The sequence below is a fragment of the Marmota flaviventris genome, chromosome 7 (genome assembly GCF_047511675.1).
Source record: "Marmota flaviventris isolate mMarFla1 chromosome 7, mMarFla1.hap1, whole genome shotgun sequence".
Lineage (NCBI taxonomy): Eukaryota > Metazoa > Chordata > Mammalia > Rodentia > Sciuridae > Marmota > Marmota flaviventris.
This window is the reverse complement of record NC_092504.1, coordinates 67035164-67054034: the sequence shown is the minus strand read 5'-3', so window position 1 is coordinate 67054034 and position 18871 is coordinate 67035164. Positions and strand designations below refer to the sequence as shown.

Genomic DNA, 18871 nt, shown 5'->3' with positions numbered 1-18871 from the left:
ATATGCTAATAGTTTGTATATAGAGAATATTAATTCTGTGAGGTCATGGATCTTGGCTTGGGTCCCTAATGTATCCATAGCACTGGGAATAATGCCTGGCCTATGTTGCCTCAGTGAACATTTATTGAGTGAAATTTTTTAAAATATTTTTTTTAGTTATTGATAGACCTTTATTATTTTTTATTTATCTATATGTGGTGCTGAGAATCGAATCCAGTGCCTCACACATACCAGGCAAGTGCGCTACTGCTGAGCCCCAGCCCCAGCCCATATTGAGTGAATTTATTCAGACTATTTTTTCACTTCTTATTTTCTAAAGTAAATTATTAGCTGGCGACAGTTTAGTGAGATGTGCTTGGAGTTACTGACACATTGAAGATTTTATCTTAAAATATTTTCAAGTAGCTATGTTTTGGTAGTTATTCTTTCTTAATAAGTTAAGACTTAACATGCATTTAAATTTAAACTCCTCAGTAATAACGTTCCCAAGGTATTTGAAGGAAATAAACAAACATACTTCATATTTATTTGAAAATATCTCATACATGTACTGCCTGTCTACAGTAATAGTACACATGTTCTTTGTCTTAAGTAGGCTTTCAGAAAATAATGTTTGAAAAACACCAGTTCTTAATTTGAAATATAATATTTTTACATTCCAAATTTGAAAACTTTCTAGAAATAGGTTTTAAGGTGGGCATGGTGGTGCATGACTATAATCCCAGTAACTTGAGAGACTGAGGGAGGAGGATCACAAGTTTGAAGCCAGCCTCAGCAACTCAATGAGGCCCTAAATAATTTATTGAGAAACTATCTCAAAATTTTTAAAAATGAAAAGGGCTGGGGATGTGACATTGGATCTAATCCCCAGGGAATATTTTCAAATATTTTTGAAAAAAATATTTTAAAAAAAGAAATATTTTTTGAACTTTACATTAGACACTATCTTTTTTTTATTTTTTGGTACCAGGAATTGAACTCAAGGGCATTCAACCACTGAATCACATCCCCAGCCCCATTTTGTATTTTATTTAGAGACAGGGTCTCACTGAGTTGCTAAGCACCTCATCATTGCCGAGGCTGGCTTTGAACTTGTGGTCCTCCTGACTTTTCCCAAGGCACTGGGATTACAGGCATGTGTGAACATGCCTAGCTTAGACACTGTTCTTTTAAAAATGAAATGAGATGTGTTCACAAACTATTTTTGTCCACAAATACTTAAATTAAAAATAATATGTTGGTGTTTGGAATTAAAGCTGATGACTAACATAGGAAGTTTTAGATCTTAAGAGAGAAGGTAATTCCTTTACAGAAGATAAAGGATGTAAGCACTGTGACTCCCTTGTACTTCTTGTAACAAATACCAAAGCATTTTCCTTTTGGACATTAGACTACTTAATTCAAATCTTTCTTCAAAAGTATTAATCCCTATGTTGATTTAAAGAGGCAATAAAGAAATGGTAAAGCAAGAACTTTACCATTTTAAGTTGAAACATATTTTAGATATCTTAAAAAAGCTAAAATCTTTGCATAGCTGTCCTTTCTATATCATATTTCACAAAATTTAAAATTGAAGCTATGTGGTATTAATTGCAATGTTTTAAAATTCAAGGTTGAACTAAAAGAATATCTGAAAATAAATGATACAATATATGAGGTCGACAGCAAAGCTGACAGTGGCATGACTTTTTCACGTCTCCTCAATTATAAGGTAATGTTTATAACCTTTATATCCCAGGTTCCTGTACTTTGCCCATGTGTGCTGGGACATCACAGAAGATTTGCATGGATGCCATGAGACAGTTTAAATTTTTGAGAAAAATGGTTCATATCTGACATATGTTGGACAAGATACGACTGATTCAGTGTAGCTAGTTTCCAGTTTTAACACCATATCACCTTATCTTCCTTTCTGTGACACTAAATACTTGTGAAGTTGTGTTTGTGTGGGTTTTGTGTATGTGTGTATGGTGCTGAGTATCAAACCCAAGACTTTACAGCAATTACTGCACCATTGACCTAAACCGTGGGCACTAAAGTTGGGGTTTTTGTAGTCACTGTAAGCCAATGCCATGTGAAAATTAACCTGGAACAGAAGAAGGCAGCTGTGTTTAGTTTCATTCCAAAGTTATAAAGACAGTACCAAGTTTGTACGTATCCCTTTATTGAGTTATTTGAGAATTAAATTTTTTTAAAATTCAAGTGCTACTAAGTTGTGAGGAAGTATGGATCTATTAAATTGTTTGGATCTAATAAAACTGTTATGTATATCTTTTTACCTTGGAGTTCTGTGAACCAAGAAAATTTGGAAACTTCTATAAATGTTTATTTATTTAGCAGTAACAACAAAAGAATAATTCATGGTCCAGGTAGGTCAGATATTGGTGCATAAAAATGTTAATTTCTACTGTGTTAATGTATTGTGACTTTTATGAGGAATACTGAAAAGAGGAGAAAGGAATTTTATAGCAATCTTAAAATTCTTTAAGATATCCTAAATCTACATCTTAATTCATTTTCAGTAAAGTAAAATGAACTGAGATCTTATATAACTTTACCTTTCATGTTCTTTGAATTCCTCATGCCTGTTTAATGTTACAAAAAAATCATAGTTCAGTGTTAAATTTTTTTTATTTTTTAAAGTCTGTCCTTTAGTATTAGTGAATCTGTGTTTAAAAAATATATATTTGAAATTGTAGAGGATATGTCTTATGCAGTCCTTTGACAATATTAGGATCAATCTATGTTTCTCTCTGGACTCTTGTTCTGCTTTGGTGGATATAGATATGTAGTAGAGTTATTAATAATATTAACCGTTTTCACTTCTGCTTTTTTTGCCATCAGGGATTGAACTCAGGGGCACTCAACCACTGAGCCACGTCCCTACTACTTTTTTGTATTTTATTTAGAGACAGGGTCTCACTGAGTTGCTTTGCACCTTGCTGTTGCTGAGGCCGGCTTTGAACTCAAAATTCTCCTGCCCCAGTCTCCCAAGCCACTGGGATTACAGGTGTGCATCACCATGCCCAGCTCCATTATCACTTCTTGAATTTAATTCATTTTTTATACCTTTTTTTAAAAATTAAATATACCCAGTAATCAAATCTCTAACAAATAACCTAAAAGTGAAATTTTGATATATTGTGTAGGTTTTCTCTTTTCTTTGAAATGATAAGATTAATTAAATGATAAATTCAGAATTATGGATTATTTGTTTATCTTTTAAACACACAGGTTAAAAAAAAAAAAAAGGACAGACTTTCAGGGGGGCTGGGGTTGTGGCTCAGCAGTAGAGGGCTTGCCCTGGGTTCAATCCTCAGCACCACATAAAAATAAATAAATAAAATAAAGGTATAAAAAATTTGTTTTAAAAATGGTAGGCTTTCATGGTTTCTAACTATCTGGTTTCTACATCTTATTGTTTTGCAGTATTCTGATACCTTGAAAAAGATGGATCCTGATCATTTGGTAGCATTGGTAACAGAAGTTATTCCCAATTATTCTTGCTTAGTTTTTTGTCCCAGTAAAAAGAACTGTGAAAATGTAGCAGAAATGATATGCAAATTTTTAAGCAAGTATGTTAATCATTTAAAAATATTTTGTTTTATTTTTATCATGAATTATGGACTATGTTATATTTATTGAATAAGCACTGACTACTTCTTGCAGAACACTGTATTCAGTTGTTATCCTAAATTTTGAAGGAAATGACCGTAAAGAAAGAAAACTTAACTGTGAAATTCACATGTGAATTTTTGTAGAGGTTTTACATGTGAAATGGAAAAATTCTAAGGTTACATGTAAGCTAATGCTGGCCAATGTAAAGGCTGAGATCAGTGATTGGAAATATTGGCTGCCCTGTGAATTATGTTGGAAATTAAAAAATTCTAGTGTCCAGGATACATCTTAGACAAATCAGAATCTGGGAGCAGGACCCAGGCAAGTCCAGCATACAGCCAAGGTCAAGAACTACTATCTTAGATAGTCAAAAAGGACTAATCATTACAATGATTATGGGATAAATCGTATCCCATATTCAGCTTAAACTTCTCTTTAATTACATACCGTTGCCTTTGTTTTCTTAGTCATTTTCACACTTAAGTAATTTGGACATTTGAATTTAATTTTCTAAGTAATTAAGAAATTAAGTCTTGGACTGGGGTTATGGCTCAGTGGTAGAGCACTTGACTAGGATGTGTGAGGCCCTGGGTTTGATCCTCAGCACCATATAAACATAAATAAATAAAGATATTGAGTCCAACTAAAACTAAAAAATAAATATTAAAAAAAAAGAAATTAAGTCTTGGTTTGTAATTTTATGATTTTTTTTTTTAGAGAGAGAGAGAATTTTAATATTTATTTTTTAGTTTTCGGCGGACACAACATTTTTGTTTGTATGTGGTGCTGAGGGTCGAACCCGGGCCGCACGCATGCCAGGCGAGAGTGCTACCGCTTGAGCCACATCCCCAGCCCATGATTTTTTTTAACATTGGCTCTGTTGTACCCATAGAGATAAGTATAAAATGTCTTTACAAGTAGTTCAGTTTTTTTCTCCACATGTTACTCTTGTGTGGTTTTATCATTTTTTTCAGACTCTTTTTGGCCCCTTAGCCAGTGACTATTAACCTGGATCCTAATCTAGTCACCTTCCATCTACCCTTCCAATCCTATTGTAGAGATTAGTCTAATATAGAATTGATTTTATTGAATATTATAAGAATATAAATGTTTTGGAATAAGATTAAGGAGTTGCTCTTTTCAGTAAATGATAGTGTGCCTTTATAATGATGATTTTAAAAAAAAAAACTAAGGAAGTTAAATTAGCATTGAAGTAAGGCAAGTATTCTACCACTGAACTATATACCCAGCCCAAGAGTTCATATTTCTACTGGATCTGTATTTTAAGGGAATATCTGAAACAAAGGGAGAAAGAAAAATGCGAGTTGATTAAGAACTTGAGGAACATGAGCAGTGGCAACGTGTGTCCTGTCTTAAAGCACACCATCCCATTCGGAGTTGCCTACCACCACAGTGGTTTAACAAATGATGAAAGGAGGCTCCTGGAGGAGGCCTATTCCACAGGCACTCTCTGCCTTTTTACCTGCACATCCACCCTAGCAGCAGGTGTCAACCTACCAGCAAGAAGGTAAGAGATAAGAATGTGTTGGCCAGGCTCACAACTTTTTAATTCCCAAATTATGAAGAGTTTTGGTATTGTTTTACTCCCTTAGTAGTGGTGGGAATTTATCATATGTGTTTGTTTTTGGTTTTGCTTTGTTTTTTTGAGCATTTGCTGAGTCAATTGTTGTTGTTTTTTTTCCTTTAATCCTTTTTTTTTTTTTTTTTTGGTACTGGGCATTGAACTCAGGGGAACTCAACCATTGATCCACAACCCCAACCCTATTTTGTATTTTATTTAGAGACAGGGCTCACTAAGTTGCTTAATGCCTTGCTATTACTAAGGCTGGCTTTGAACCCACAATCCTCCTGCCTCAGCCTCCTGAGCTGCTGGAATTACAGGCATGTGCCACCACACCTGGCTTCCTTTAATATTTTAATGAAAAATAGCATTAGCAGATTTCCTGATATTAGAATTCTTTCCTGCTTTTCTTTTTTCCCCATCTGTTTCTTGGGTTTTTTGTTTGTTTGTTTTTGGTACCAGGGATTGAACTCAGGGGCACTCAACCACTGAGCCACATCCCCATCCCTATTTTGTATTTTATTTAGAGACAGGGTCTCACTGAGTTACTTAGTACCTTGCTTTTGCTGAGGCTGGCTTTGGGAACTCTCAATCCTCCTGCCTCAGTCTACCAGGCCACTAGGATTACAGGTATGCTCCACCATGCCCAGCCCTATCTGGTTTTAATGTTAGGATCTATTATTCTAGTTGTATAGACAGTTGGCAAGCTTTTTCCTTTTTTTTTTTTTTTTTTTTTTTTTTCCTATTGATCTGAAAGAGTTTAACAAAGACTTCCTCAAAAACCTTGGGGAATTGATTCATAAGCCATTTAATTGTGAATTCTTTTTATTTTTTATTTATTTATTTTTTGGTACCAGGAATTAAACATCCAGGGGCGCTCAACCATTGAGTCACATCCCCAGTCCTTTTTTATATTTCATTTAGAGACAGGGTTTCACTAAGTTGCATAGGGCCTCCCTACATTACTGAGGTTGGCCTTGAACTCACAATCCTTCTGCCTCAGCCTCCCAAATGGCTGGGATTACAGGTGTGCACCACCACACTGAGCTAAATGATCAATTTTTTATCAGTGTTAAAAGATGCAACTAATTAGAACAACAACAACAACAAAAAAAGCGAGTTAAAAAAAATGTATATATTTTCTGTTGGGAATACATGTTTATATCTCCCAATCAGATCATAATTGTTTTATCATCTTACTAGTTTTGATTCCTTGGTCTATCAATTTCAGAGAAGTATGTTCATCTCCCACTTATGAAACTGTCAGTGTCTTCTTTTTGCATTTCTAGAAATTTTTGCTTTTAATATTTCAAAACTATTCAGGTATACCAAGATTTACTTCAAATATGTTATTACTGAATTATCAGTATATAATATACTTTTATCAGTACAACAGACCTTGTTTTACTCTTAATGATTTTGCTTTGAATATGAGGACCCGTATTTTACTCATTATCTTTGTTCATTTATTTTCAAATCCTATCACCAATTTTTTTTTAGTTTTTCAGAAAATTGAAGGAAAAAAAAGGAAGCAATACATCATATTTCTATTATTCTAGGGGTTACTCTTCCAATTTTAACAGTTTTATTCAAACATTTTTAAGCACTTTAGAATCAATAACTATCCTCTTCTGAGCATAACAAGAGTCTTAGCATTTGTATATTCTATTTTACCCTATGTATGTTCCTGTTACCTAGAATCTTACCTTATTTCAAAATGTTTTTTATCTTATGAACAATAATCATTTAAACTGACCTATAAATTGTACTTGTTTTTGGCTTACCACTATCTCTTGTATTCCACTTCTTCCTTCTATGATTCCTTTTTTAATTTTTTCATCCTTAAGTAATTATTTTTAAAATACTGCATTGGAGGTTAAAAATTTTGAGTCTTTGCATAGCTGAAGTTGTCTGTTTGGGCCTCACACTTTAAATAACTTCCATAGGAAAAGAATTCTAGGTTCAATTGTTTTTTTCCTTTTGGGTATTGTAGATATTGTTCCATGTCTTCTAGGTGATGCTTATTTTTGTTTCTGATGAATTTGCAGCTTTCTCCTCTCTAGAAGCTTTTAGACTTTTTAACCTTAAAATTTCATCATGGTGTGAAATAATAACTGCAGTTCTTACAAGTCCTCCCTCCCCATATAGTAACTGCTTTATATGCCTTTATGGTTTATGCTTTAAATACTTTCAGTCTTCACAACTCATCTGTAAGAAGGCTCATTACCTATATATTTCTTTTTTCTTTTCTTTTTTTTTTTGTGTGTGTATGTGTGTGTGTGTGGTACTGAGGATTGAGCTTAGGGATGCTGTGCCACTGAACTATATCCCCAGCCACCTGCACCCTCACCCCCACCCCTGGCTTTTTTTTTTTTTTTAATTTTTATTTTAATACAGGGTTTCACTAAGTTGCCAAGGCTGGCCTCAAATTTGTAGATCTTCCTACCCCAACCTTCCAAGTGGCTGGAATAACAGGTGTGTACCATCACACCCAGCTGTTACCCACATTTTACAGAAGGGAAAATTGGGGCATGGAATAATTAAATAATTTACCAAACCTCATACCCAATGACTGAATTTCAGTGTTGAGATTTGTATCCAGGAAATCTGATTCTTAACAGTTTCAACTTACCTGCTTGTCATTCATAGGGTTTGGCATTTGGGTGGTTTTCAATCTGGGGCTTTACACCTTTCTTCAATGTAAACTAATTTGGGCGGTTATTTCTCTATTTCTTTCTCCCATTATCTCTGTTCTCTGCTTTTGTAACTTCAGTTAGACAAAGTTAAGGCTTCCAATTCTCTTTAATTACACATTTTCAGTCTATCTGAGCTATGCAATTTCTTCAACTTTACTTTCCACATCAAAAAATCAGTTTTTTGCTGGGTGTGGTGATACATAGTGGTAATAGTGACTTGGGAGGCTGAGGCAGGAGGATCACAAGTTTAAGGCTGGCCTCATCAAGTTAGCAAGAACTTAAGCAACTTAGACTTTGTCTCAAAATAGAAAATAAAAAGGGCTAGGAATGTAGGTCAGTGGTAAAGTACCCCTGGGTTCACTTGCCAGTACTGCAACAACAACAAAAATCAATTTTTAGTCATATCCTTTTGCTTTGTTCATTCTTTACTCAACAGTTCAGTAGAATTTTTTAATGAAGTTTTAATTTCCAAAAATTCTCTATTATGGCACTTTCTTATAACAATATACTCTCATTCTTAACATAATCTCTCTGGAATTTTCTATGGATACTAATTAGAACTTCTAAAAATTCTCTACCATTTTGTTTTATCAATTTTAGACATTTATTCTATATGTTCTTGTTTTTCTTCTATATTGTTAGTTTTCTTCAAGTAGTCTTAAGATTGTTGAGTTTTATAAATAAATAAATAGGTTGGTTAGTATAGGTAAATGACATAGCTATTTCTTATTCTTTTGTACAGGAAAATTGACCACAGACTTCTCTATATCTGAGTATGACTCAAATTGTCATTTTTGTACATCAAAAATAGTTGATAGTCAGGAGTGGTGGCATATGCCTGTAATCCCAGCAACTTGAGAGGCAAGTTGGTTTTTGTACATCAAAAATAGTTGATAGTCAGGAGTGGTGGCATATGCCTGTAATCCCAGCAACTTGAGAGGCAAGTTGGAGGCCAACCATGGCAACTTAACAAGACCCTGTCTCAAAACCAAATAAAGTAGGTTGGGAGTGTGGCTCAGTTGTAGAGACCCTCTGGGTTTGATCCCAGTACTATAAAAACAACAACAACACATACACACACACAATTGTTATCTGCAATTTTAAATAGTTCAAAGTAAAATAAATACATAAATATGGATTTTTGCTGGTGCATGTCAGGTTTTTCATTTCTGGAATATAAAATAAAGAAACTTTAGAGCTGGTTGCAGTAGCATATGCCTGTAATCCTAGTGACTTGGGAGGCTGAGGAAGAGGATCAAAAGTTTGAGGCCAGCCTGGGCAACTTATTGAGACCCTGTCTCAAAATAAAAAGAGTTGGGAATATAATTCAGTGGTAGAGCACTTGTCTAGTCTGTGCAAAGCCTCAGGTTTGATCCCCATTACCACACATGCACGCAAAAATAACTTTGGGGACTACTCCTATTGATTGATCATAGGCCTTGAAGCTATTCAGACTAGAGTTCAAATGATGGTACTGGCAATTACTAATTTTTTGGTTTAGGGTAAGCCACTTAACTGAGATTTGGCTAACTCCTTTGTAGAAAAATAAAATAAAAAAGGGTATTATTAAGTATTTTTTTTAAAAAAAAAACTGAGCATTAGTGGAAATGCAAATCAAAAGTACACTGAAATTCAAAAATACAAATAATAATGCTGAAGAAGATGCAAGGGAAAAGGAACACTTTTACATTGTTGGTGGGGTTGTAAATTAGTACAACCAGCATGGAAATTAGTAAGAAGTTTCCTCAAAAGACTAGGGATAGAACCACCATATGATCCAGTTGTACCATTCCTCAGTATTGATCCTAAAGAATTAAAGTCAGCATACCGTAGTGCTATACACATGCACATGCTTATAGCAGCACAATTCACAATACCCAAATTATAGAACCAGTCTATATGTCCATCAGTTGATGAATGAAAAAAAAAAAGGTGGTATATGTGTACAATAGAGTTTTATTCAGCCATAAAGAAGAATGAAATTATGTCATTTTCAGAAAAATGGATGGAACTTGAGAGAATTATGTTAAGCAAAATAGGCCTGACTCAGAAAGTCCTGTTTTCTCCCATGAGAAAGCTAGAGAGGAAAAAGGAAAAGAAAGCAGGGGTGGGGGTGGATATTTATGAAAATCAAAGGGAGGCCAGTAGAGTAGGGGAACAGAAGGAGGGAAGAGGAAAGGGAGAGAGGAAGTAATGGGGGAAAAACAAATTTTATTATTCCTTTGTGTACTTGCCTATATGAATGTGTAACAATGAATCTCACTACTATGTATAATTACAATGTACAATAATTTTTTTAATTTTTAAAAGAATTACTGAAAATATATACATAAAGAACCTAAGGCATCCTAGATTTTGGTAAATAATAATTACCTATTATTTTGTTAATACATCATTAAATTTAATATCACATAGATCTAATTAAATTGAGTTTAAAAATAGATGCTATTGCTGTAGATTCAATTTAATTAATTTTATCAATTCCATAGAGTTATTTTAAGAGCTCCCTATGTTGCTAAGGAATTTTTAAAGAGGAATCAATATAAACAGATGATTGGCAGAGCTGGCCGTGCTGGAATAGATACTATTGGGGAGAGTATCCTTATATTGCAAGAAAAAGACAAGCAACAGGTAGTACTCAATCTGGTTGGTTGATTTTTTTTCCTCCCCTTGGTCTTTGGTCTAACCCCTTATATGTGATCATCTTTTAAAATTAATTATTAATGTTCCTTTAAATGATGTATCCTTCTCTTATATGATTAAAAATTAGAGTTTGAATATTTTTATATTTCAGACAATGAAAAAGTATTTTCCCTATTTAACTTTTTAATTTTATAAAGATACCTGTTAAATTTTTATTCTTTGTCCTTTTGAGTTTTGTTGTTTTGTTTTTGTCCCCCTGGCTCCACAAGTTTCATGCAAAAGTACAAAATTTTATATTGAACATAATTCATGTTTAATAATAACACAAAACATAACATTATTTTAACTTTTATAGGTCTTGGAGCTAATAAGCAGACCACTGGAAAACTGTTATAGCTGTCTCGTTCAGGAATTCACCAAGGGAATTCAAACTTTGTTTCTGTCTTTGATTGGTTTGAAGGTATTTTAAAATATTTTTAGTGTTATTACTGTTACCTGAGAGAATAGAGGTAAAAACTTATGCACATTATAAATTATGAAAGAAATGTTAACATTTCTTTATGTTATCTAATATCTAATATGGAAAGGAAGTTTATGACATACTAAATCTGAATCTGGATTTATATGTATATTTTTTAATCCTTGAGTTATATTTCAAATTTTCATTTCTTATAACTGGCATATAAATATGAGACTTTAGTGTATACTATGTCATATCAAAAGTAAGAGACTTTAGTGTATACTATGTCATATCAAAAGTAAGAGACTTTAGTGTATACTATGGGGAATAAAAGGAACTGTAAAGCAGTGGGTTCTTGTGTGGGATAATCCGACATGTCTGTCCTTATTAGGAGTTAGGTACAGCAGTCTTGTGACCATTCTAGGATATTATTAACACTGGAGAAATCCATAGAGTTTTTATCAGATGGGAGAGAGAAAGAGAACTATGACAGGAAAACATTATTTTTCCTGATATTAAAACTTAACTCTCTCACAGTGATCCTTTAGTTAAATCTCTCTTTTAGGGTTACTCTTGTTAATTAAAATTTATTCCTATCCCTGAGGTCTTTCACCCACAAAGTGGCAAAGCCAGAGTTTGAATTTAGCTTTGTCTTTATAGATAGTCAGTGTTCTTACCCATCATATAGTTTGCCTTCATCAACATGAACAGTTTAAGTAAACATGTAAAATAAAACTGATAAATAAGAGATATCACAAGACAAAATTTTTTATTATCTTGCAGAAGCATGTATAATTATTGTATCACCTGGTGACTTAAAAGGGTGAAAGAAAGGAAAAGGAAGAAAGGAATTAGTGTTGGGTTTGAAAGAGAAACAGATATTAGATAAGCAGGGGGAAGAGAAAAATAAAAAATGAAAGATAAGAAAGCTTAAATTGATGTGGGTAATAGCCAATAGACTAGATACTCTAGCTCTACAGGAGGGCTGAGGACTCTGAAGAGTAGAAGACCAAAGGAAAACATTGGCACAAGACCATGTGCCATAGACTGGGGAGAATGGAGGACCATGCTTAAATACTAATCTGAAGAGTTGATATGGTCACTTGTGGAAAATTAGTTTCGTGGTCATTCAAGTATTGCACATACCTGGGTATTATTAGAGTAATACATCCAGTTCTCTTTTTACCCTAAGTTATTAACTCTCTCTTAAGCCTCACAGAGTTATCTTATCTATAAAATGAGGATAAAATGGTCACTGACTTACAATGATTCAAATTTTGATCTTTTCCCAAGCTAGCACTATGTGCTGTGGTAGCTCACAGGGTGCTGGACAGTGACAGTGAGCTATAACTCCTAGTCAGCCTTGCAATCATGAGAGTAAACAACCAATGCTACACAGAGTACCATGTTGCTAAGTTATGATGTTAATTAGGCTAGATATATAAAATGCATTTTTAACTTATAATATATTCAACTTATGATGGATTTATTCAGGATGTTCATTGTAATGTGAAGAACATCTGTAATTGTAGGCACTATTGCAAGACTAGTTTGGAAGCAAATCCATGTATAATAAATAGGAGAGTTGCCAAGGAGTTAATAAGGGAATGAGAGAGATCATAAAGATCATCTGGTTTTAGTACATATATATATTAGGTAAAGTAACAGACCCAGAGAATTAATGATCAGTTCGGTTATTCAGTGAGTTATGATGAAGATGGGACTGTAACTCGGATTTCTGACTTGTTGGCCTATGCTCTTTCCAGTGTGCATTGTATATGTGGAACATTTGCTGAGTACACATGAAACATTTACCAAGATAGGCAGTATTACAGGCCATAAAGTAAGTCTCAATAAATTTAAAAGGATTGAAAACATGGAATATGGTATCGAATGACAATAGAATTATTAGAGTATACATCAACAATAAATAGATACCAAGGAAATACCACATATTCAGGAACTAAAAACACTCTTTAACCCATGGTCAAAGAAGAAATCACAAGAAAAATTAGAAAATATTTCCCATATAATGAGAAAAAAAGCAATAAATCAGAAGTAGTGAGATGAGAATAAAGAAGTGCTTCAGGAAAAATAAAAGTGCTTCAGGGGAAATTTTATAGCTTTATATGATTATTAAATATAAAAAGATCATAGTCAATGATCTAAATTTCACTTTAGAAAGCTAAAAGAAAGATTAAAGGAAGTAAATAATACAGATACAAGAAATAGAAATCAATGAAAACAAAATAGATAATGGAAAAAATTAATGAAACCGTAAGCTGGTTCTCTGAAAAGATCAGTAAGGTTATCAACTGGGTTGGTCAAGAGAAAAAAATGTATAAAAATACTAATAGAGACCATATAAACAGTTAATGTCAGGACTGAGAGGAAGATAATCAGTAAAGATCCTAGAGACATTAAAAAGATAGTAAGGGTTTATCCTTGAATAAATGTATCCTTAAATATTGTAAAATAAATGAAACAACTTGGATGAAATAGGAAAAAAATTTGAAGGATATGAATTTCCAAAATTAATTGAAAGAGAAATTTAAAAATATGAATATTTTCAAATCTCTTGTCTATTTTTGTAATTCAGAACTTTCTCACAAAAGACAACTCCATATCTATATGACTTCACTGGTGAAATCTATCAAACATTTAAGAAAGAAATAATACCAGTTATACACATATTCTTCCAGGAAGTAGAGAAAGAACTGCTCATCTCATAAGACCAGCATTTTTTGATACCAAAACCAAACAAAGATGTTAGCAAGAAGACTACAGACTAGTATCTCTGGTAAACATAGATATAAAAATCCTTATCAAAAGAGTAGCAATCCGGGGCTGGGGCTATAGCTCAGTGGTAGAGTGCCTGCCTCGCACATGTGAGACACTGGGTTCAATCCACAGTACCACATAAGAATAAATAAATAAGATATTGTAGCCATCTATAGCTAAAAAAAAAAAAAAGAGTAGCAATTCATCAATACTTTATAAAAGTACTATTGCATGATCAGTTGAGGTTTATTCCAATAATGCAAAATGGGTTCAACATTAAAAAGTCAATGTAATTCTTCATATTGATAGAACTCAGTACTCGTTCATGATGAAAAAACTCAGTAACTAATAGAGTAAAAGAGAACTTTTTCAACATAATAAAGAGTGCTTATTTAAAAATCTACAAGTCTTATCACACTTAATAGAGGAAACCTAAATATTTTTCCTCTAAGATTAGAAAAAGCAACAGCATTTGTTCTCATCATACTCTTCAACATGTTATCCATGGTCATGGCCAGTATAATAAGGTAGCCATACAGACTGGAAAAGAAGACATAAAGTCATCTGATTTGCTGATGTCAATGAACTCAAGGAAAGTCCAAAGGAGTGTGCAAAAACTATTGAGAGTATAGTTAACATTGTCATAAGATACAGGGACAACATAATAAAACAATTATGCTTCTAAATGCTTACTGTAAGTAATTATAAAACAATTCCATTTACAGTGTCATCCAAAAAAACATGAAGTACTTTGGGATAAATTTAACAAATATGTGCCAGATCTATACACTGAAAACTATAAAACACTGCTGAGAAAAATTTTAAAAGACTTAAATGGAGAGAGATGCCATATTCATGAATTGGAATTTTTAGTTTTACTTTTTCCCAAATTGATTCATACAGTCAGTGCAATCCCAATAAAAATATCAAGAGATAATTTCTGTTATTATATTTGAAGAATTGGAGGCAAAGAAAAGTAGGTTGTGTAGGCTGCTTTTGACCATGTATCTGTGCTTGCATATTCTTTTTTTCTTTATTTTTGTGGCACTGGGTATCAAACCAAGAGCCTCACATCTGCTCTTCAAGTGCTCTACCACTAAGATGTACTCACAGCTCTCTTTATTTTGAGACAATGTCTTGATAAGTTGCCCAACCTGGTCTTGAACTTGCCATCCTCCTGCCTCATCCTTCTGAGTAGCTGGGATTACAGGTGCACGCCACCATTACCAGCTGTAATTATATTCTTCGTGAAATTATTTAATAATGACCTTGCCCCACTGGGATGTAAGCACTGTGAAAGCAGGGCTCACAGTTTCTCTCTCTTTTTTTTTTTTTCCATTCATCACTGACTCTCAGTCCCTTGGACAGTGGTTGGCATTTGGACAACACTCAGTAAATACTTGAATTAATGAAATTAACCTTCGAATTAGGTATGAGTGAACTTGTAGGTTGGAGCATCAGTGAAGAAGCTAGCTTTAAGAAGCTCTGGAGAGGCAGAGGTTAACCCAGTAGGGTAAAGTCACTATTGTCAAAAAGGTTTTCAGGGAAGGATAGAAAGATAACATGAAAGTGGTAGAGGAATCAAGTAAGATGTCTCATCCACCCATCCACCTAGCCTCCCACGAGGTTAAAAGTAATCATTCAGGTAGGAAACAATACAGAAACTAAGTACATTTGTAATCCACAAATTGAGTATCAATTCTTGGATATCTTAAAAGTGCATTTTTAGTTTAATTGAATATTAAGAATGATTTTTATTAGAAGGAAGAAAAGAAGCAATATAAAATGTGCCCTATAATATAACTACTAAAATTTTCCAGTTGAAGTATCATCAAAATTATAAGAGAAAGAAATATACTTATTGATTTACTATATTTTAGTATAACATGCGGATTTCATTGAAATTGATTATGAAAGAATTATTTTAATTCAAAGTCAATTGTGCATCTGAATTCCAAGTGGAGGGCTGAGCGTTACTTATGGTCTCCATTGTTAAGTAGTAAATAATAAGAGGGGGTGGGGGAAAGGGCGGTGAAAGACTGGGAAAAGGCGATGAGAATGAGAGAGAGACAAAAAGTGATAAAAACAAACTATTTATTTACAAGAAAGTTAACCTTTCAGGCAAAGTTTTGCCTGATCCTGTTTTAGTCCATCCTGTTTTAGTGGATTCTTTCAGTTACATTTTCCATGTTTCTTTATTTTTAATGCAAGTTTTAGAATTAAAAGATACTTTCACAGTTGGATTGAAAGGGCAAAGAGAGGTTTCTGGAAGGAGGTTGGTGGGAATTAGTGAAGATGCATTGGGCACTAAACAGCACAGCTTTGGAGATACTGTGAAAAAATTATTTAAAAACCTTAAGAGTTTTTTAATGAAAAATATATATGTGCTTTCACCAAAAAAAAAAAGCATGAACATGATATCTTCTTCCTTTAATTACTTTTCTTGTTAATTTTTAGATTAGTTTATAAAATCGTATGCAACAAAGCTATTTAAATAGCTTTGAATTACAGAAATACATAATAATCTTGCTTAATGTACAAAATGATGCCTTGAATTTAAGGAAAATGCTCTGATGATGTCCTGGATTGTTTCAGATTGCAACAAATCTTGATGATATATATCATTTTATGAATGGTACATTTTTTGCCGTTCAACAAAAGACTTTATTGAAAGAAAAAAGTCTCTGGGAAATAACTGTCGAATCACTTGGATACCTGACAGAGAAAGGACTCCTACAAAAATATACTGTTCTGTCTGAAGAAGAATTGCAATATAATTTTCGTATTACAAAATTAGGACGAGCTTCTTTTAAGGGTAAGAGAGATTTAGGTAAACTCATACCTCATTATTAATCTAAGGCAATGTATTGGAAAAATACAAATTAAATTTATCTTTCTTTAAATTGGATTTGTGATTTCATATTTATAAACATTCATTTTATAAGCTGATAAGCTACTTCAACTTTCAAAAGTTAAAAAATATTTTGAATCAAAAGTAAATTAAAATACTGCAAATGTATATAGGGGAAAAGATGGTGATCCCACTTTGATACTTCCCTCCCCAATAACCACACAGACCTTGAAATCCTACCAAGAACAGCAAGTTGGTTTATATTTTCCCAGACCTATTCTGTGCTTTTCATTTCAATTAGTAATACATGCATTTATACAATTTTAAGTTTTTATTTTTAAAGAAATAAATCATTCATATTGCTATGGAACTTACTTTTTTGCTTAATATGATACCTTAGAGATTATTCTATACCTAAAGAGTTTCTTCCTCAATGGTTATATCATAATTTACTTAATGGAAACTAATACACTTCTGTTGTTTAAAAAAAAAAAAAAATCCCAAAACTCAGGATTATATTAAGGAAAGTTCCATACTCAGTCCTATTTACACTCTCTCAGGAGCTACCACCATTAACAGTTCAATTTATGTCATTATACAGTTATACACCACAAAACAGTGCTTGAGTCAACAACTGACCACATATACAATGGTAGGGGTCCCGTAAGCCCATAAGATCATATCACCAATGGTGTCCTTAGACATCTTGGGTGTTTTCTCAAGGATGAAATATCTCTTTGTCATACCCAACTGTATTTTCATGTGTGTATATATATGTGTATATGTATGTACTTTTTTTAAAATGGAGTCATTGGGGTTTTTGCAATTTGCTATTCTCACTTATAAAACATAATGAATATCTTTTTTTTAAATTTTTTTTGGTTGTAGATGAACACAATACCTTTATTTATTTTATGTGGTGCTGAGGATCGAACCCAGTGCCTCACGCATGCTAGGCAAGCGTTCTACCACTGACCCACAACCCCAAACCCCACCATGAACATCTTAACAGGTCTATTCTTTTTAGTCTATCACATTTTTCTTTTAATACCCTATTCATCCATAGTATGGATGTAACAGTTTAACTATTCTTTATTGAGGGAAATTTGCATTATTTCTGATTTTTCTCGGTTGTGAATAGAGCTGTATGGGCATCTCAATTTATGTATTTTGTATTATGTACATATGGAAATATTTCTCTTGGCTAGATTCCCAGAAATAGAGTAATTGGATCAAAACTTATTAAATATTGATTATTCTATCAAAATGGCCTCCAAATAAGTGAAGATTACATAGTAAGAGACTTTGAAGACTTTTTGTTACATTTAATTAACTTCTAAATAAGACTTTATTTAAAATCAGCTCGTTCCTCCTTGAGTAATTATGAAAGATGAAGTATCTGTATCTTTCTTTTAGGAACTATAGATTTGGCTTATTGTGACATTCTCTACAGAGACTTGAAGAAAGGTCTTGAAGGGCTTGTGCTTGAAAGCCTTTTGCATCTCATCTACTTAACAACTCCCTATGATCTGGTTTCTCAATGTGACCCTGATTGGATGATATACTTCAGGCAGGTGAGAATATAGGATTTTTCTACTTAGGCTACTTAGTTTATCAATGATGTTTGATCTTTACTTCTTTTTCACTCTATTAAGATATATTTATTGTAATCCTAGCGGCTTGGGACGCTGAAGCAGGAGGCTCATGAATTCAAAGCCAGCCTCAGCAACAGTGAGGCGCTAAGCAATTCAGCAAGACCCTGTCTCTAAATAAAATATAAAACAGGGCTGGGGGTGTGGTTCAGTGGTCGAGTGCCCTAGAGTTCAATCCCTAGTACCAAAAAAAAATTAGAATTGGGTCATTTTTGTCTGTGAGATTTTTTTAAAAAATAATATGACAACAACATTTTTGGCTTGTTTAACTTAAATATTACTTTTCTGTTATATATAAACATATTAATTATCCAAAAATAAAGGTACCAAAAAAAAAAAAGGACTATCACTGATCACATTCCCCCAAAAACAGTTCTTCTAAAATTTAGTGACTTCTGCATTTTATAATGCTTAGAGTGTAAAGAAAACAGTGAAACTATCACTGATGAGTGAGAGTTTAGTTATATGAAAGGTCTGTCAGAGCCAAGCCTGATGATACTCCAAACCCAATGATGTTAATACATACAAAGGAATATTTATTTTATTGCAGTACCAAGGTAGAATTAGCCCCACTTATAACAAACCTAA

At 33.2% G+C, this 18871-nt stretch overlaps 1 protein-coding gene across 4 annotated transcripts in view; it reads left to right on the top strand.

Moving 5' to 3' along the window:
• Helq (helicase, POLQ like) overlaps positions 1-18871 on the top strand; it is a 43394-nt gene that overhangs the window by 10377 nt on the left and 14146 nt on the right. For all 4 annotated transcript variants that reach the window (XM_071614393.1, XM_027939765.3, XM_071614392.1 and 1 more), the window contains 7 exons: positions 1613-1711; positions 3430-3575; positions 4907-5146; positions 10386-10527; positions 10895-10999; positions 16376-16595; positions 18048-18205. In XM_071614393.1, the coding sequence (XP_071470494.1) occupies positions 1613-1711; positions 3430-3575; positions 4907-5146; positions 10386-10527; positions 10895-10999; positions 16376-16595; positions 18048-18205 (1110 nt within the window). The remainder of the gene's footprint in view (positions 1-1612; positions 1712-3429; positions 3576-4906; positions 5147-10385; positions 10528-10894; positions 11000-16375; positions 16596-18047; positions 18206-18871) is intronic.